Source organism: Pongo pygmaeus, chromosome 13, assembly GCF_028885625.2.
Source record: "Pongo pygmaeus isolate AG05252 chromosome 13, NHGRI_mPonPyg2-v2.0_pri, whole genome shotgun sequence".
Lineage (NCBI taxonomy): Eukaryota > Metazoa > Chordata > Mammalia > Primates > Hominidae > Pongo > Pongo pygmaeus.
The window spans coordinates 59,747,917-59,768,710 of record NC_072386.2 but is presented as its reverse complement, the minus strand read 5'-3'; the positions used below and the strand labels follow the sequence as shown (position 1 = coordinate 59,768,710).

General features: G+C 41.5%; 1 protein-coding gene across 3 annotated transcripts in view; it reads right to left on the bottom strand.

Annotated features, from left to right (window-relative positions):
* MAMDC2 (MAM domain containing 2) overlaps positions 1-20,794 on the bottom strand; it is a 182,192-nt gene that overhangs the window by 71,308 nt on the left and 90,090 nt on the right. For all 3 annotated transcript variants that reach the window (XM_054501711.2, XM_054501710.2, XM_054501708.2), the window contains exons 8-9: positions 15,426-15,569; positions 11,899-12,164 (exon numbers count right to left, since the gene is read on the bottom strand). In XM_054501711.2, the coding sequence (XP_054357686.1) occupies positions 11,899-12,164; positions 15,426-15,569 (410 nt within the window). The remainder of the gene's footprint in view (positions 1-11,898; positions 12,165-15,425; positions 15,570-20,794) is intronic.

Genomic DNA, 20,794 nt, shown 5'->3' with positions numbered 1-20,794 from the left:
GAAGGTTTATTGTTCATTGGTGTCGAATGCAGGAGACTAACATATATTGGCAGTATGCAAAGGACTAATGGAGATTGAAGATTTACGAGAGAGGGAATAATTTATGAAATAAGTTCCCAGAGAAGGCAGGAAGGTGAGATCAAATGCCTAGATGGGCAGGTTGGTTTTGACGAAGAGCAAGGATAATACTTTCTTTGTCAGATTGATCAGGAGATGAAGAGAAGCAGGTGAAGATTCAGAGAGGAACAGAACTGAAGGAGCTTGTGTTGGATGCCTTTATCCTTTGGGAGGTGAACCCATGAGATCACATCCTAAGAATGAGGCAGGGAGGGTCAAATTGGAAATTTGCGAGTGAAAATAGACCTGAATATCTGGGATGGGGGATGAGGAAAAGTCAACAAGAGATGAGATGCATAAAAGGCTTTCCCAGCAGAATGGAGGGGACAGTGGAGATTAGTCTTATTTTCTCCAGCTGTGCTGAGAAGACTGGGGTAAAGATGAAAGCTACCCTGGGTTTCCAGGCATTAGGAAGACCAAGGTGGAGAAGTCAGGAAGACCTGCAGGTGGGGAGGGTATGACGTGGAAGCAACCGCATCACTGACCGTGATCGCAGAATGGAGGCTGGATAAGCTGTGTTGTGGGGCAGGGAAAGGATTGGGATTTGCATGGGGGCTGGTAAAACTTGATTTAGGTTCTTGGGAATAGGAAAAGGCACAATTTAAGAATGGGAAGCTGTTTCAAAGGGAAGAATCACAGCTCTTGGTTTTAGTAAATACCATCATAAAAAGTTCCAAAACAGGCCAAGCATGGTGGCTCACGCCTGTAATCCCAGCACTTTGGGAGGCTGAGGTGGGAGGAGAGCTTGAGGCCAGGAGTTCAGACCAGCCTGAGCTACTGAGTGAGACCCTGTCTCTGCAAAAAATGAAAAATAAATTAGCTGGCTCTGCACCCCAGCTACTTGGGAAGCTGAGGTGGGAGGACTGCTTGAGCCCAGGAGGTGGAGACTGCAGTGAACCATGATCGTGCCACTGCATTCCAACCTGGGCAACAGAGACCCTGTCTCAAAAAAAAAAAAAAAAAAAAGTTCCAAATCAGACTCAGCATACCATAAATGTCCTAATATTCACTCTAGCCAGATATTCCTGATTTTAAGTATTCACACTAAAATTCCTTGTAGGACAAATTGCTCAGGTGCTATGCTATAAGAGATTATAGTTTATCTTATCCAAAGGCAGAAACATTTAATCTTCTTTTTTCCTTTGATGGAATTATGTTCTTCCTTACCATCAACACCTATTCATTGATAGTACAGTTTTCTGTCTTAACTATTTAGTGGGTTACTAACAGGAGAACCCACTCTGTTCCAGAAATTGCCTTGACGTTAGGAATTAAAAAAACAAAACAAAACAAAACAAAAAACATGAAGCTGTATTCTCCAGAAGCTTCTGATTTAAGGAGATAGGTAAGTACAATTTCAACATAATGCATTAAGTGCTATGAGAGTAGTATGATGGTGATAAGTGCTATACAAGACAAGGGTTCTAGGTTAATTGCTTTGAGAAAATTGCCACCCTTTAACAAGGTTAAACTGGATTCTTTAATGTAGACCTTATTGAGAGTTTCTAATATGTCACTGTGCTTTGTGAATCTTCATGTGTGTAGAGTAGACATCCAGTCTGCCAAGTTCCGCAAACTCATCTGACAACAGAACTCTTTTTCAATGGAATATCTCAAGGCATTTGTGCTCCATGAGACATAAGATGAGAAGGGCTGACACAAGATTCTCACCTAGTGAAAAAAAATATGTATTTATATTTTTAAAAACTGGTTGGATGGGGGCTTTCTCCCAATACATAAATGACTTTGAAGTTTTTTTTTTTTCAGTCCTATGACAGAGTAAATATACAGACTTAAAAGGATTTATCATGAAGATTTTAATGACTGCTGGGCTGATTATTAAGCCTGATCCCAGTGAAATGGAATGCCTTTAGTTATTTTCATTTATGGACTGTTTAACGATTTTTCTCCAAAAGAAATATTTAATGAACACAATATTGAGTTCCTCCCAGTGCTTCTAATTAACAGACCACTGAACGATCTTTGTTAAAGGAAAGGCTAGCTTCAGGCCAGAAGGCGTTGCAGGATCTAATATGTATGCTACCATGGGTGACCAAGCATAAAGATAAACTAAGGATTTGAATATATAAGGGCTAATGTTTGTGTCCATTGTTATGGAATTTCTGACAATCACTCTGTAGTCTTTCCTAATATTTGGCCTTTAGGAAAAGTGTTTTGGACTGAATTGTTCTCTCTCCTCATTATCCTCCTTAATGTGTGAAAGTCTCAGTGTAACTGTTGATTACCTGATCTCTATTTCATAAAGAGGAAAAACAGATCCAGAGGACCATTTCATGATTCATCCTTTTTCAAAATGTTTCTTAAAACATTAAAGTTTTATTATTGTAAACTGTTTATAATTGTATAAAAGCAGCCATTTCTTTAAAAAAGTATCATCTTATTAAAATAAAGGTTTAATTCTGACCTGATTTTTAGTTTAAAGAACTTTACAGCAAAAATCAGGTATAGAATTATCCACGTATTAAAGAGATGTTGTCTATAAAACCTTATGAGGATCAGGACTAAGAAAAAAACATTCATTAGTCTTTTTCTCTCTGCTCAGCTAAATTTAATAAATGATATGTTGGGTACTATGCTAAGAACTTTATATGATGCATTGCCTTTGATCTTTACCATATACTATGGATATATGGCTATACTCCTGGTATACCCATTTTACACATGAAAGAAAAGTAAGGCTCAGGAAGGTTACATAACTAGCTCAAACTATAATGCCATTAGTGCCAGCAAACCCACAGCCAAGTGTCTTATGCATTATGCTACATTTTCCTCTAACCCACAGCTTTCCTTTGTCTACGTTAAAGCACCTTGAATTTTGACCCCTCCTAGGAGCCAAAGTTATTTCTAAACTAGAACACCAGAAGATTAAAAATAAAGTCCAAATTTTTTTCAGGAATCCTGAGAGTTAGGGCTGGACCTGATCCTACACTTTTGATGTTAACCAGGAGAGGGCTGGGAGGCTTTTTACACCAGGCTTAGTGTAAAAAGCATCAATTCTGGAGTCAAAAAGACCTGGATCTGCTGCTCAGTTCAGCCACTTAATAGCTGTGTAATGTTGAACAATGTCCTTAATTTTCTGCCTAAGCATTCCTCATCTGTTAAATGGCGCTGGACTGCTTTCCTTCCTAGGGAGCTGTGGCATCAAATGAAGTGCTGGAGAGTGTTCAAAAACAGCCTAGCCTCTGTTGTTGGTGGCTGTGATAATATCACACAGAATCTGTCCATAAGGCTACTTTGCTAGAATGGTCTAAGGGAAACTCTTAGCATTGCTTCATCCCTATAGTTTCTGCCAAAGATTAAACTACCCAGGGAAGACAGCAAGGGGTTATTAATAAGCAGCCCATTGTCCTTAAAACAGGTTGGGTAACTGCAAATAGGAGAAAGCAAGGTAAAGCAACATCCAGAGTGGGAGGCCATCAGAAAGGCACAGGGGAGGCAGAAGGCAGGCATCGGGAGTGAGGGAAATAACTGGAGAGAAGCTGAAAGCCTGGGCTTCTTTACAGTTCTGTGCAGGCTGCTGCTCACTCACCTCAGCTCTGGTCACATGTGACAACTCACTGAGAGGTGGAAATAATGTTCATGAAGGCAGGTACTGTCTTTGAGTTGGGCCCTGAAGAATCACACCTGACATGCTTTAGAAATGGGTTCAGAGGTCACAAAGCATAGGCAGGCGACACATGTGTGTCAGGCTCTCAGTTTAGGCATTCATTTCTACTAGATCATCTGGGGGACCTTAAGCTAGACTGCATTCTAAAATGTCAAGGACACTGAAAAGACATACTTTACTTCCCTTACATGAGTACTATGAGAATTAAATAACAAAAGGTGCCTACACCCCAAAGCAGGCTTGAAGAGCCTCATTTTCTCCAGGTGCGCAAGAACAGACCTTCCCCAAGATTGGAGAGAGACCTTGACCAACCAAAGATACCCTACACTAAAAGGCAGGCTTCAAAGTTGACTAGACCATGATTCAGACCCCAGCTCTGCCACTTCCCAACCCTAGAAAATCCACCCATTCATTCTTTTATTCATTCATTGACCACATAGGTACCAAACAAAATTTATTGAACAGAATTTTACTGATGACCTACTTTGCACCAGGGCACGGTGCTAGATGCTGTGGATACAGAGATGAACAAGACCGACAAGGTCCCTGTCCTCATGAAGGCTATATTTTCACAGGAAAAGAGATGGACAATGAACAAGTAACAAATGAGATCATTTCAAATTGGGATAAATGTTACACACAAAAGAAACTGGGCAAACTAATGGGGAGTAATCTGGGTATGAGGAAAGTGGTTATAAACTGGGCGGCAGTCAGGAATGTTCCTTTCTGAGAGGAAGCACTTGACCTGGGACAAAAGCATGGGAGCCAGCTTGATATGGGAATGGCTAGGGCAGGAGGCACCCCCTGTGCAGAGCACTGGCCCTGGGCCAGGAAAGGCCTTGGGACTCAAGGAACAGAGAGAAGGCCCACGTAACTATGTGGACTGTGGGACTCTCTGAATGTGGCAGAATGAAGGCAGATGAAGCCAGCAAAGTGGGCAGTGATCCAACTGTGCAGGACCTCAAAAACCACAGTATGGGATGAAGCTTTATTCTGAAGGCCGTAGAACAGTTTCACGCAGGGGAGGTCCAAGATTTGATTCCCGTTTCAAAGAAACGATTCTGGCTGCTGCGTCTCTCTCTCTCTCTGGAGTATAGAGAGAGTAAGGTGGAAGAGAAGATCCAGCTACGAAGATATTGAAGTCATTTAAGTAAGAAATGATGGTGGCTTAGACTAGGGTGGTGGCTGAAGAGAGAAGTAGAAATGTTTTAGATTAATTTTAGGGGTGTCACTGAAGGGTTTCGTCTGGAATTTAGGGAAAAGTGGCAAGGAAACAGGAAGAATCAAACTATTTAAATTTCCTGAAACTTCAGTTTCTTCACCTAAATTTGGTGTTACTGTAGCATATTAAGGACTGAACGAGAGAGCATGTGCTGCCCAGCACAAAGTAGGTACTTGATAAACAGCCACCTTGTGCCTTGTTCTGACCCAGGTTGAACTCTGAACCTTCTAGAAGTTCCAGCAAGTTCATTTCAGGACTCAGTCATTAGAAATTCCAACTAATACAAAATGTACGCTAAGCTCGATAGGCTCAGAAAAATCTCTTAAACTGTCATCAGTTTGGAAGTAAAGTCAATACTGAGTTATTAAACCACGCACAACAGCCAATATGAAGCTTCCAGACAGACTGTGACACCTGACAAATGTTGGCCGTATGCTTATTTGGGTGCTCTGTGACTTAAAACTCCTTTCTCAATGGCAAGAATTTTTGGAGAAACATGTACTCTCTGTGGACAGAAACCACATGTGGAAAACAATAGTGTAGGTTTGGGTGTCATAGCTCTGGAAAACTCTTGATCTCTGAAGCTTTGACAGGGGTTCTTGGCTTACAGGGTACACGCGAGGACTACTGATCTGACTCTAGCTTTCTGAGTCACTCACAATGAAAAAGCTACCTAGGGGCAGGAAGACCATTCATCTAACTCTGTTCCTGCCCAGCCATATGGTCACAGGAACATCTCCCAGCACTTCAGGGTGGGGGACCTGGGCAGGGACACTACACAGACATATCCTTGCACAGGCTTTTGGCTACGACAAAATCTGCTGGGCTACCATGCCTGGTTTCAGTGCAGCTCAGCTGCATATGAGCCTGAAACACACGGTCTTTCTTATTGCTCTCTTCTTTTTTGCTTTTATTGTGGTTATTCAGAGCAATAGTTCTCTATGTTGGATGCTACAGTACCCTGGTGCACTTTATAAAATACTGATTCCCAGGCCCCACACCAAAAGATTCTGACCTAATCAGTGTAGTAGATGCACTGCCCAACTGATCCTTCAGGAATGAAGGGCTTATTCTCCCAGTTGCTGAAAGTGTAGCCAGTGGACAGCACTCGGCTTGTTAATAATCTGTGGAAAGTTGCTTGGCATTTCAAGGCAATACCCTCTTCCTGAGGTAGCCAGCATCCAATGACCAATCAATATGGGACTATAAAGACAACATTGCTCTGAAACAGGACAACTCTGAAAGGCCACACCAGTTTCAGAACTCCCTGTAGGTCAGCTGAGGCCTTCCTTGAGAATGCACTGCAGCCCGACAGCTTCCCCTGCCTGATCCTGCTTCCTTTCCTTCCCTTCCTTCAGTGGTGATCCCAAGAGCAACCCTCATAAACTTCCTGCAAGTAAGTCTCCATCTCAGGGTCTGCTTTCCTTGGTTTGAGGTAACACTTGGACATCAGCATTATAAAGCTCCACAGGTGACTTTTTTTTTTTTTTTTGAGATGGGGTCTCGCTCTGTCACCCAGGCTGGAGTGCAAATCTTGGCTCACTGAAACCTCCATCCACCTCCTGGGTTCAAGCAATTCTCCTGCCTCAGTCTCCCGAGTAGCTGGAACTATAGGGTTGCACCACCATGCCCGGTTAATTAAAAAAAAAAAAAATTTTTTTTTTTTTTTTTTTTTTGAGACAGAGTCTTGCTCTGTTGCCCAGGCTGGAGTGCAGTGGTGCGATCTCGGCTCACTGCAAGCTCCACCTCCCGGGTTCACGCCATTCTCCTGACTCAGCCTCCCGAGTAGCTGGGACTACAGGTGCCTGCCACCATGCCTGGCTAATTTTTTGTATTTTTAGTAGAGACAGAGTTTCACCATGTTAGCCAGGATGGTCTCGATCTCCTGACTTCATGATCCACCCACCTCGGCCTCCCAAAGTGCTGGGATTACAGGCGTAAGCCACCGCGCCTGGCCTTTAAAATATTTTTAAGTAGAGATGGGCTTTTACCATGTTGGCTAGGCTGGTCTCCAACTCCTGACCTCAGATGATCTGCCTGTCTCGGCCTCCCAAAGTGCTGGGATTACAGGTGTGAGCCACCATGCCTGGCCCTCCCTATGTGATTTTAATGAGGGTGAATAACCCCTGCTGAAAAGTCAGAATGTGACAATCAGTCAACAGACAATTATTGAGCATCAACTGAGTGCCAAGTACATTGCTAGGTTTTTGGTCCCAGATGGAAAATTAAGAGAGAAATTAAGAAAACTGACTCTGATTGCAAAGCTAGTAAGTGGCAGACTTGGGGTTTAAAACTAGAGAGATTGCTGTGTCTGTTCTCCTAATCACTATGTTATGCTGTCTCCAAGATGATGGAGGGGAAGCATAGGATGCCAGGGAACCCTAACCTGGCCATGCTGGATAGAAGTGGAGAGTGGGGTCAGAGAAGGATTCTCTGAGGAAGTGAGGTTTAAGCTGAGATCTAAATACGAAGAGTGTAGGCAGAGGCAACAGGGAATGCAATAATCTAAGGTAGGAGAGAGCAGAATGTGTCCCAGGAACTGATTGCTCAGTGTGATTAGAATGGAAAATGCAAGACGTAAACCTGGTGAGGTGGCTGATGCTAGAGCATGCCTTTTCTCTAAAAGCAATAGGAAGCCAAAAGGTCCCTGCAGAGGAGGGTTGCAGCATGATAACTCTACTGCTGGACAGAGACAGATTGCAGGGGAGCAAGAATGAATGGCAGGTGAGGATGGTTTTTAATTTCAATTGTCAGATTCAATTTAAAGACCAATGGCTCTCATCCAAGGATAGGATGACACCTCTAGGGCCATTTGGAAATGTGTGGAAATAATTTTGGTTGTTGGAATAATCACAGATGCTAAACATCCAGTAAGGTGAGAAGTGTTCTCACCGCAAAGGCACAACTGTCCTCTTCAAAATGCTAAGGGGGCCCTCATAGGGAAATCATGCAATAAGCAAAGCACAGAAGGCTTAACTGTAGGAATATAAATGTTCTATGCCATAACAATGTGAAAGTTCAGTAATTGTATATCTGGGAGAATTTGGGAAGTCAAGGGGGTAAGAGAGGTGAAGGGAAATGCAGGATCGGGGGAGGTTTATTCATTTTAACATGGTGGGGTGTCAAGAGACACTGTCTAAAGTTTATGGATCCAAAAATAAATGGTTTAGTGTACTAAAGTTGTAAAGGGAACCAAGAAAAAGGTTCAAAATAAAAACAAAACTAAAAATTACGAGGAAGAGAGAGAAAAGCAGAAGGAATAGTATAAGTTCCTTCTCTTTCATCGTAGGGAGTCAGCCAACACAGCTAAGGTTAATGAATCAAGAAATGGAGGTGGAAATATATTTAGAGTTATAGAGAAAGCCATCAGTGAATCAGGAAGAAAAACCATCAGAAAAACAAGAAGTGGAAGTAGAATTTTAAATATTTATGTATTTATTTATTTATTTTTTGAGATGGAATCTTGCTTTGTTACGCAGGCTGGAGCGCAGTGGCATGATCTTGGCTCACTGCAACCTCCACCTCCCGGGTTCAAGCGATTCTTGTGCCTCAGCCTCCTGAGTAGCTGGGACTACAGGTATGTACCACCCAGCCTGACTAATTTTTGTATTTTTAGTGGAGATGGGGTTTCACCACGTTGGCCAGGCTGGTCTTGAACTCCTGACCACAGGTGATATCCCTGCCTTGGCCTTCCGAAGTGCTAGGATTACAGGCATGAGCCACCACACCCAGCCAAATGAGGCAGTTAGTCTTGATGTTTATTTATTTATTTTTAGATGGAGTCTTGCTCTATTGCCCAGGCTGGAGTGCAGTGGCGTGATCTTGGCTCACTGCAACCTCCGCCTCCTGGGTTCAAGTGATTCTCCTGTCTCAGCCTCATGAGTAGCTGGGATTACAGGCACATGCCACCATGCCTGGCTAATTTTTGTATTTTTTTAGTGGAGATGGGGTTTCGCCATGTTGGCCAGGCTGGTCTCGAACTCCTGACCTCAGGTGATCCACTCGCCTCGGTCTCCCAGAGTGTTGTGACTTCAGGTGTGAGCCACTACTCCTGACTGGAAGTGGAATTTTGAGTTCAGCAGTAGGGACTAGTGAGGGAAACTCTGATTTCTCATTTTATTCCTTGTCTTAAATATATTTTTGTATGTTTATTTCTACCTGTATATGTTATATAAGTAAGTGAACTTTAGTTTCCTGCTTACCCAATGTATGCTTCTATGATGGATGTCAAATGGTTCTTTTACTCTCTGAGAAGCAATTTCTGTCTAACAGGGACCTGCCAAGAACTAAGGGCCACTTTGAGACATGTAGCCAGAGTTTTCTAGTGTTGAACTATACTGTCTCCTCATCTGCACTGGGGCTGAATCCATGACTAGTTCTTTCTGAGTGCTGTAAGAACTTCTCTGCCCCAACTGGGTCTAGATCCATTTTTCCCTAAGTGGTTGTGGGGAACTGTGCAGTTGCTGGGCGGCTTGGTAGTTGGCCTCCAAAGAAGAAAAGGGCAAATTCCTAGGGGCACCCTTATCTGCTAGGAGGCGTGCACCAATTCAGGTATAAGCAGAGACTCACTATAAAGGAATGATTCTAAACAACCCACTATAATGATTCTAAACAACTCACTATAAAGGAATGATTCCTAAACAACCCATGTTTGTTAATAGAGGATAAAGTAGGGTGGGGGGAGATGAGTGGAGTGATGAGCAGGAGTTAGAATCCAGCATGGCCTGAATTTTAACCGTCTAAACACTGGCTCAGCTGGGTCTCTATTTGTCATTATTTTTTACAGCAACTGGTAAAACTACTCCTTTGTCTTTTTATGTAGCCCTTCTGTGGGCTTTACATGACATTGCATGGTAGTTAGTTGCTTACATATCTTAATCTTCTATCATCTGTGATCTCTTCTTCTTCAAGGGTAGGATCTGAGCCTAATTCATTTTTATATTCCTCGTACTGAGCATATACCTAATAAACACTGGTTGAGTAAAGAAAACGAATGAATAAATATATAAATAAATAAATAAAAGCCAAATCAATAAATAAAATGCTTATTTTATCCTCCTTTAAAAAAATCAGCAAAATAGGACATAGAGTGTAACGAAGATTCCATTACTTTCTGGTGTACCCCTGACTGTGGGACTCTGGTATTTGCTTCTGTGTATGTGTGTGCATGTGTGTGTGTACATGCATGTGTGTGTGTGTATGACTATAACTACTTGTAAGAGTTAAATAATTGGTAATGGGAACTCAAGTTAGGCCTTTGGGATCCCTAAGAGGTGCAGAGAAACTTGGGTTTCTCCAGGACTAGTAAATCGAAGAGGAAAGTTCAATAATGATGCTGCAAGAGTCCATCTATAAGATGACATTTATAGGAAGAAAGGCTTGTTCAAAAATTATTTGATATTGTCTAGGCAATGAGCTTAAAGAGCAAGAGTCTAAGCTAAGGGTAGAAACATGGTACCGGAAACACCTGTTTGCTTCCTCTTTCCTCCAGGGAGCTGAGCAATATATCTCTAGTTAGGTGATCAAAGACTGATAAAATCACGCAAGGAATACTTACAACACTATCTACTTAATTCGCATACAAATAATAAGAAGCCGTTTCTGTAAGATTCTGGTAAAACTTAGATGCTTCTACTCTGCTAGAGGTATTAGAAATCAGTTTAACTCTTTTAGAAATCAGTAAGTCAAGGAGGTTGCCATGCTATTCCTGCCTAGCAATGGAAAATAGTTTTTCTTCTTACCTAGCAATGGAAACAGAAGATTTTCAGAGATCTTTGATTAAACATGGTAAAGTTTAATGATGTCCTGGAGGGTTTTATAATGGACTAAAAGTAACCAGGCAATATTGTGATAAGAGTGGTGTACTAGATTTCTTTGGCAGGAAGTTATAGATGGACACAGCTATGATTCTATCCAGATGGTTGTAACCAAGAGAAGTTCGGGCTATGAATGTCTGTGCAGGTTCTACTGTTCCCCCAAGTTTGCAGCTTCCCCAGGGGAGCCTGCACTTTGGGTGACTCCTGGATTTGAATGTGATAGACTGATTCATTCATTCATTCCTTCCTTCCTTCATTCAACAATGTTTATTGAACTACCACTGTGTGAGTTATCTGTTTGAAGGATAGCACTTTCTTATTTTTCTTTGGGACCCTTTCTTACACGACAGGATACTCAAGAGATATTTGCTGATTGATTGACACAGGCTGAAACAAAATGGATTTTTCCCGTACTGGTTTCATTCTGAGTTGCAGTTGACAGAATTTATTGCATCTGTAAAACTTCTTTAAGTTTATGAGTTGCTAAGCTTGAGAGATTTCAGCTTTCTTTTCCATTCCCCTTGCAATAAAGATCTCTTTTTATATTCTCATTTCTATCAAAATCAGATGCTGACGGTTCCCTTATGTAAATTCTCTCTGGCTAGGGCGGTGTTGGTTCTATATTTTTTAATGAGCTTCCTCATCCTGTGTTCAGCTAGAGCCTTAGGTTGTTAACCTTAAAGCCTCAATGCAGAACCAGGCTCACTGATTTCACCTTTTTAAAATACTAGCATTCCCACTAGTGTGTGTATGTGTGTTTGAGAAAGAGGGAGGGAAAGAGAAAGAGAGAGAGAGAATTATGACTAAAGTTTCAAACTAAAGTTCAGCTGTTGAACTTGGACTATTCATGTACTCTAAGTCTTTGAATTAGTCTTAGGGAATTTAAGAGATAAACAAAAAGCAAACTCTCTAGGTGGCTGTGATTCAGAGACCCAGAAAACAGAAAATAACTGAACGATTAACCTGTATGTGGCTGGGAGTAGGGTGTAAGGGTGAGGCCGTAGGCCTGAACAGAAGGAAAATAATACATCACCAGTTGACAGTAGCTAGACGGACATTCACAAAACTAGTCCAGCAACTGAACATGGACACAGGAGAAATTGGCTCTACTGTACCTTGGTAGGCATGGGCTTCTTAAAGGTGATTTCAGCTTGCATCCAAACACCCCTTGGGGACTCCAACACAGACCAGATCTTCTCCTGAACCACATGGTTCTCTTCAAAGATGTAAACTGCTAGGGTGTCACTCATTTTTAAAAATCCATAGATGGCATAATGAAAACGCAGACAATACTGCAAGTTTCCTGGTAGGGAGGGCCCATAGAGCCTTCCAATGTAGCCAGGCTGAGATGTGAACTTTGTGTTGGCTAGCAGGTAATACCCTGCAAACAAGATAAAGCATATCAGCAATGCAAAATAATCTAATCTAGATTAGCAAGTGGTAAAATATGATTAAAGTAGAACTAGACAGCAAAGACTATCAGCTATGCTTTAAATGATAGAAAGCATTTTCTAATGTCTGTGGCTTAAGTGACAGAAAATATCCACGTGCCTCTATTGAAATGATACCTCATTCAATTCTAAGTAAACGTTATAAACCAGTACAGATTTTCTATAGAATATGCCCAGATTCCAGTCATTAATTAGGATTTACACTTTTCATGAAACAAAAAGGATGAAGTCATCTTGGAGACACCAGCTGCCTGGGTCAACCATCTGACTTAGATTGTACATTCCGAGGACTGAACCATAGTGAATGGAAGGCCCAGAGCTGATTTTTCCTTATTATCTCCTTAGTGACCGATAGAGATGGTGGGATTTCAGGCTGGCCTGGCAGTCTTTGTGGAAGTTTGTGTGTCTGGGCAGAGCCTACTCCTCTCTTGGTCAAATGTTAAACCTGCCCTTGAAGAGCAGGTTTTTCATCAGATGGATCCTCCCAGGTGCTAAAGATCTATGTTCTTCCTTTATTCCTTCTAAACAACATAAAGAAAAATAAGATCAGGGACCTCCCCCTCCCTCCATCCCCATGGTCAATTTAAAATGAGTTCGTGTATCCTGGAAAGCCTGGGCAGAAAAGAAAAAAATAATAACACCTTATTTTTTCTCTTTCTTTTTTCTGCTCCTCCTCCTGTCAGTTTTCTTTTGGGTGCCTCAGTCTTTGTATACAGTTTAGTTTTACCCAGTTATTTAACTCAAAAGAAGAGAAAGACATGCCAGAGCTCTCTCTCCCTCCATACACCAAGAGGCCATATGAGGACACAGGATAAGGTGGCCATCTGCAAGCTAGGAAGAGACCCCTCACCAGAAACCACCCTAATGGCACCTTGATTTTGAACTCACAGCCTCCAGAACTGTGAGGAAATAATGTCTGTTGTTTAAGCCACCCAGTCTGTGGTATTTTGTTATGGCTGCCTGAGCAGACTATTATGGGTGGCCATACAACAGCCAGAACAACCTTTTTGAAACCTAAGTTTCATCTGTGTTTTTTCTGCTTAAAACCTCTCAGTGGCTTCTCATGTCCTCTATAATAAAATTCCAAATGCTTCCTGTGGCCTGCCACACCCAGGATCTATCTCCCTCTCTGACATCATTTTCCTCCACTCTCCTCGTCACCATTCCTCCCCACGGTGCAGCCATACAGACCTTCCTATTCTGTGGTGTGACCAGCTCTTTCCAAATTCGAGGCCTTCACAGATGTTGTTCCCTCTGCCTGGGTCACTCCCACTCCCCCAGCTAACGGCAGCTTCCCTCAGAGAAACCTTCCCTGAATCCTGAACCCAAATTAGATTCTTCCCTCTATTCTGTCTCAGAGCTCACTCTTCATTTCTTTCTACTGTGAAAGAAGGGGATCAGAACATGCCACCCCAAACTATGTCACTTTGGCATTTTGATTATTTTAAGGTAAAGTCACTTGAGAAATAGCAGAGGCAGGAAGGACCCTTTGACCTCCCCTTTTCTATTATACTTAAAAGCAGGTCATAAAATTTCCTGTGAACAAGGTGTTCTCCCTGTCCCAGAAAAGGAAGAACATTCTGTCACTAAAGACTGGGAGTTGACACCAAAATGGATCTGTACAAACAAACCTACTAACATAACCTTCATCTTCCATTGTTTCCTCCATATATTTCCTAGCCACTTTCCCACAATTTACTGCCCCTGGAAACTTAAGCCCCCGACCCTTTTTTGTCTTGCTACTTCTCCACAATTTTATCATCCTTTGTTTAAAATGGTATTGAAGCTCTCAGGCCTATCTGCTTCTTTGTGTCTTCATTGTTTTTATGAAGGCTTCTAAGTGCAAGTCAAAATATTAAATAAAATTTGTATTTTTTTCTTGTTAATCTGTCTTACATCACTTTAATTCTCAGGTCCAAACATGGAACCCAAGAGGGTAGAGGAAGTTTTTCCTCTCTGACAGCACTTACCACAACCTGTGATTATAAGTTTGTTTGTGTATATATTTGTCTAATGTTTCTCTTGCCCTTTGAAAAGATTGTCTGCCAGTGAAGGTGGGATTCATTTCAGATTCGTTCACTGTTGTATTCCCCAGGAGTTAATCCACTTGAATGTTTTATTACTTTGAAAATTGACAAACTGAGAGTATGGTGAGTCTTTTTGTCCCTATACAGCTCCCCGTTTCATCAGTTCACTGCTCCCAGAATTCAAATGGTTCTCTAGAGATGATTTTCCAGTTAATCAGCCCAAAGTCAGAATAGATTTGGTAGGGCCTTTATTTCTACAGGTTAGGCAACCTCTAAGAAAAGAATACAAAATTACAAGCACGAAATTGTGAGGGCTCTTTCAAGGCCTTTCTCAGGCTGGTAGAAGGCAGGGGCCCTGGAACCTAAGCTTCACCAACTCCACGGTAAACTCACCTCAGTCTCCAGTATATAAATATGTGTTGAATAAGTGAATGAGACACTGAACTCCTTGAGATCAAGCTCTTCACACTTGTCTCCACTGGGTTGGGCTCCACAAAGGCTGTCATTAAATTAATAGGTAATCCCTACACAAGGAGCACTTAGACTCCTGTTTCCAAAAGCTCCTTGTAAATATATCCATCTAGTGTCCACTCAACATTTTTTAATAGCTTTTCCCCTCACAATAGATTTTTTAAATTATAGTAAAATATACATGGTATAAAATTTACCATTTATCCATCTGAAAGTGCACAATTCAGCGGCACTTTGAGCATTCACAATGCTGTGCAGCCATCACCACTATGTAGTTCCAGATCCTTTTCATCACCCAAAGGCAACCCCATAATTAAACACTCTTATTCCCTCTGCCACAGCCCCTGGCAACCACTGAAATCTGCTTTTTATCTGTAGGAATATGTTTCTTCTGGAGATTTCATATAAATACAATTCAACAGATTTTTTTCCTTAAAGGTATTGCATCTAAAGTGAGTTCCAAAATATTTTACAAGGATTTGCCTGTTTAATTAACTAGCAAATATGTTTGTTAACACGGCAACTTGAATTCCAATTTTAAAAAATGGTCAAACACAAGATTACTGATTGTCTTTGCTTCTTCACAGCTGCCTTTTTTCTTTAAGTCGATATCTTTGCAGGTATGAAGTAGGAATGGCCAATAAAGCTTACGACTACCCAAGACGTCCCCACATAGATAGATCCCTGATTTACCTAAGCCTGTAGTGTGGTCTCCAGCCCGATACATGTTTGGTTTTACTTTCACTCGGGTCCAACCTGGACCTTCTTTATCTTGGTAAAAGTTGCAGAGATCTTGCTCAAAATTGCAGCTGGCTTCCACGGCACTGAACAGAAGTTCTGAGCAAAGGACAAGCAAAGTTAATGACAGTCAGTCCCAAAGATCTCAAAGGACTACATCAACTGGTTGACAGATATTTATATATATACATTTGTACCAGGGGAGATTGAAGAAGTAAAGCACAACTAAATATCTTTACCCAAAGGGCATGCTGACAGGTTAGCATCAAACCAACATTTCAACATGACAGGAAAATTGTTCTTTTCCTTTCTAAAGGGAGGGGAGAAAGGAGCACTGTTCACATTATAAAAATGAAGTACCCGACTTCAAAAGAAATTTCCTCTCATGACTGTGAACATTTATTCATATACTTCTTCACAATTCACAATTCATTCATAAAAATTTTAAAAGAAAAAAAGAGAAAAGGAAGAGATTTTATGGGACTCAATTTGTCTCTAAGATGAAGATTTTAGATATAATATTTTATAGAAATAATTTTCCTTTGTTGCTCAATCTCTGTGTCAGAAGCACAGCTGATGTCTACTTTGACATCAGTAGTAGGAGCTGATCTGCTTGAAGAAAGTCATCACTCAGTTTAAATTGTGCAGGTCAAAGAGTCACAGTTCTGTCATGGGTACTGCTATTGCTTTGACTTTGCCGAGTTCTGGTATTATTTATCCTGTTCTATAAATACCTCACCCCAGATGGCCTAGAGGGAACATAAAAGATTTCTGCTCTTTGAGAAGACATACAAATGGCCAACAGGTATATAAAAAAAATGTTCAACATCACTAATCGGCAGAGAAATGCAAATTAAAACTACACGATATCAGCTTAGTCAGAATGGCTATTATTAAAAAGACAAAAATTAACAGATGTTGGTGAGGATGTGGAGAAAAGGGAACTCTTATACAATGTTAGTGAGAATGTAAACTAGTACAGCCACTATGGAAAAGAGTGTGGAGATTTCTCAAAAAAATGAAAATAGAACTACCATTCGATCCAGCAATCCCATTACTGGGTATCTACTCAAAGGAAAAGAAATCAATATATCAAAAAGATGATGCACTTGTATGTTTATCTCAGCACTATTAACAGTAGCAAAGATAAGGAAACAACCTCAGTGCCCATCAGCGGATGACTGAATAAAGTATCATATGTACATACAAACTGGAATACTATTCATCCATAAAAACAATGAAATTATGTCTTTTGCAGCAACATGGTTGGAATTGGAGGTCATTATCTTAGGTGAAACAAGTCAGACACAGAAACACAAATACTACATGCTCTCACTCATAAGTGGGAGCTAAATAATGTGTACACACTGATACAGAGAATGGAATGATAGGCAGTGGAGACTTAGAAGGGTGAGGGAGTAGGAGGGGGTATGGAAGGTAAGGAATTACTTAATGGGTACAATGTATGTTATTCCAGGATGGATACCTTAAAATCCTCACTTAACACTATGCAATCTATGCCTGTAGCAAAACCGTATTTGTGCCACATACATTTATACAAATAAAATACTTCTACTCTTTTGAGAATAACTTTTAATCCTATCAACAAGTGGCTTGTAAATCACGCTGTTCAGATTGCCCTCTTAGAACAGAGGGGATGTGACTGTAGCAGTTGGGATACATTCGGTGCAGCCAAGTGTGATTCTTGTCTGAATGCTGACATACACGTCTAACAATCTGGGACTAGGGAGAGAGGACATGTGTTGAATAACTGGAAAATTATCTCTAGGGAAACATTTGAGCTCTAGGAGCAGTGAGCCGATGAAACAGCTCACTATAAAAACTTACTATATTCTCAATTTGTCAATTTCCAAAGCAAGAAAACATTCAGGTGGGCTGAAGAACTGACCCAGATTAAAGTGGATGAAAGAGGCATGACAATCAAATGCTACCAGGGATGCAAGATTCAATCTTGGTCCAGAAGAACAGATATCTATAAAGGTTGTTATTGGGGCAATTGGAAACATTGGTGTATGGACCGAAAGTAAGTTGATAATGTTGTATCAGTATTAAATTTCCTGAACTCCATAATTATCCTATAGTTATGCTGAAGAATGTGTTTGATTATAAAATACACACTAAAATATTTAATGGTAAAGGGGCATGATGTTTGCAACCTATTCTTAAATGGTAGATGAAGCAAACATGGCAAAATCTTAATTTGTAGAGCTGGGTGAAGAGTATATAGGAGTTCTTTGTAGTTTCCCTGCAGATTTTGTCTGAGTTTGAAATGATAGAAAATTAAAGAGCTCCAAGAAAATTAAATTTTAAAAAGTAACTGATTAACAACACATTACAAAAAAAAAGATCAGGTAAAAAGTGTTCCTATATAACTAGAACCTGATTGTATCTCAGGGGATATGCCCTAGGAAGTGCACCAGGAGCAAACCCAGATGAGCCAGACTGGAGAAGAGGAAATGAAGAGAATTCTCAATGCTCTAAGATGGGTAGATTAGCCCACACCCTGGTCTGCCTGATTCTGTCAGCACCAGGGTATCTTTAAGCCCCGAAGATAAAGTCTGTGAAAAATGAATAAGATGTTACACGAAGAAGGATCCTTTGACATTCTCTCATGGATATTTGAGACCACAGGAAACCCCATTAAAGCATTCAGTATTAGTCACCCCTCTGCTACTGGGTAATAAACAAATAAAAATCCCAAATCTATGGATGGCCATCTAACTCAGGAAATGGGGTGGCACTGCCAAGTGCCATGCACGAAGAGAACAGTAGGTCAGTGAATTCATCATCAGGAATGAATCTTCCCCCTTCCTCCTTTTTTTTCATTCTTTGTCCCAGCTAGAGAGGGTAGAAGAAGGAATGAATCTTAAAGCAGTGCTCTTGGGCGACTGCAAGAGAACCTTAACTCAGTTATTAGATGTGTGGGAGGGGGTGGAAGGTGGCATAAAAACGTGAAAGTTTACAGAAGTTTTATTCATAAGCACCAAAACTTGAAAGCAACCAAGCTATGTCCTTCAGTAGGTGAGTGGATACATAAACTGTGGTACATCCAGACAACTAAATATCACTCAGCGCTAAGAGGAAATGAGCTATCAAGCCGCGAAATGATACGGAGAAAACTTAAATACATATTACAAAGTGCAGGAAGCCAGTCTGAAAAGGCTACACACTCTATGATTCCAACTATATGACATTCTTGAAAAGGCAAAACTATGGGGACAGTAAAAAGAACAGTAATTGCCACGGGTTGGGGGGAAGGAGAGGTGAATAGGCAAAACATAGAGAGTTTTTTGTTTGCTTTTTGTTTTTGAGACAGGGTCCCACTTTGTGGCCCAGGCTGGAGTGCACAGGTGCAATCTTGGCTCACTGTAGCCTCTACCTCCTGGGTTCAACCTATCCTTCTTTAGCCTCCTAAGAAGCTGGGACCATAGGCATGCACCACCATGCCTGGCTAATTTTTGTATTTTTTGTACAGACAGGGTTTCACCATGTTGCCCAGGCTGGTCTACAACTCCTGGGCTCAAGCAATCCACCCTCCTTTGCCTCCCAAAGTGCTGGGATTACAGGTGTGTACCACCATGCCTGGCCTGAATATAGAGGGGGTTTTTAGGGCAATGAAAATATTCTGTATGATACTACAATGGTGGATACATGTCATTATACATTTGTCCAAATCCATAGAGTATACAATACCATGAGTGAACCTTAATGTAAACTATGGACTTTGGGGACAGTGATGCATATGAAGGCACGGGGACTATGAGAGACCTCTGTATCTTCCTCTCAATTTTGCTGTGAACCTAAAACTACACTAAAAAAATAATGCCTATCAAAAAAACTTAAAAGTAAGCCAGGATCACTTCTCTCCATGGTGATATACTGAGTCATACAGAAAATATTTTTCTGATGATGTGATTATAATATTTTGCTAATGAATAGATTTGAAATGGATTTTCCTGGGGTCTTGAGGAGGTCTGATAAAAAAAAAATCTCAAAAGCGTAACTCAGGGGCTAAATGTTTTTCACCTAGAGTGCTGCTTCTACCCTGAGACAGTGTCTGATTCCTGAAGATGGGGCCAGAGGCCTGTTTGTGACCTGAGTGGGTGCAGAGGCTTTGCTTCAAGCTTGTTTCAGAGGTGTTAGTAAAGGGCGGGTCACAAATTTAGCTGCTGGGAAGTGTAATGATGTATTTGAAGCATAGGGAGGAATCAGAGGCAGTTGGAAGCCTCTGAGCATCTGTTGATGATCAAGAAAAAAAGAAAAAAGAACTAAAGCCCCTTTAAGCAACTTACCAAAAAGCATCATAATGTAAGGTTTAGTTAATTACTTGCTTTCTGACATTTGAACTTTTTAGAAATGAGAAGCTTTGAAGATAATCTAATTAGCAGGAGTGTGTTGCAGTTTGAGAGTAGTTGGAAACATTTCTCATCCTTTCCTCTGCTCCATGGAGTTCATGGAGAGAAACTCAGCATTGGTTCCACAGATCTAAAAGGCTCAATAGCCCCTAGAGTGCTAAAAGATAGATACTGGGGGCAGTGTGTTCTCTACACTGCTAACCTTGCAGGGTAGTTTTACTCTAGCATGTGCCAGCCCAAGAGCAGGCTGAGACAGCTCAAAGCTGGCTTGGGTAGGAGAGGCAGTGGGACCTGGCACCACACTGAAGACCTATGGGGAAACAAGGGCCAGAGTCACTGACTAGGCTGTGGAGACCCTTGGGGGCATTTAAGATAAGAAAGGATGGGGCAACCTTAGCTGTAGCCTAGGCAGCAATTGGGCCTGGGTTTCCAAATAGACAAGAGGTTGGGGCAATGTGTTGTCGGTGAATGGCCAATATTGGGATTTAGGTAGTGATTCTCTGAGAGGCGTTCCCATGAGTGTTAGGATCAACCCAGTCCCTGGGTGTGGGGTGGACCCAAGCCCAGAAAGGAGATTGGGTCTGCATATGGCAGAGCAGTAGAGCTCTCAGTCTGAGGCTGGGTTTTATGGCAGGATTCTAGAAGTGAATGGGATCACCTCTTAGGCATTCAAAGATTTACAGACCAAAAGGAAGGCTTGCTCCCATCTTCTAAACTTTGGGACAAATGTGGTTGTGGAGGGGGAGAGTGAGGGGGCAAAGAGATGGAGGGGGAAGTGGGGGATGGTCTCACAGTCCTCTGGAAGCACGGGGCGGGGGTGGGGGCAGTTCATTGGAGGGCCACATGACATTGCTGTTGAGTACCTGTGACTATGAGATGGGTCTCAGGTCCGGGAGACTGGATTAACTCTAAACCCAACCAGATGGTGGGAACAAGATGCTTCATATG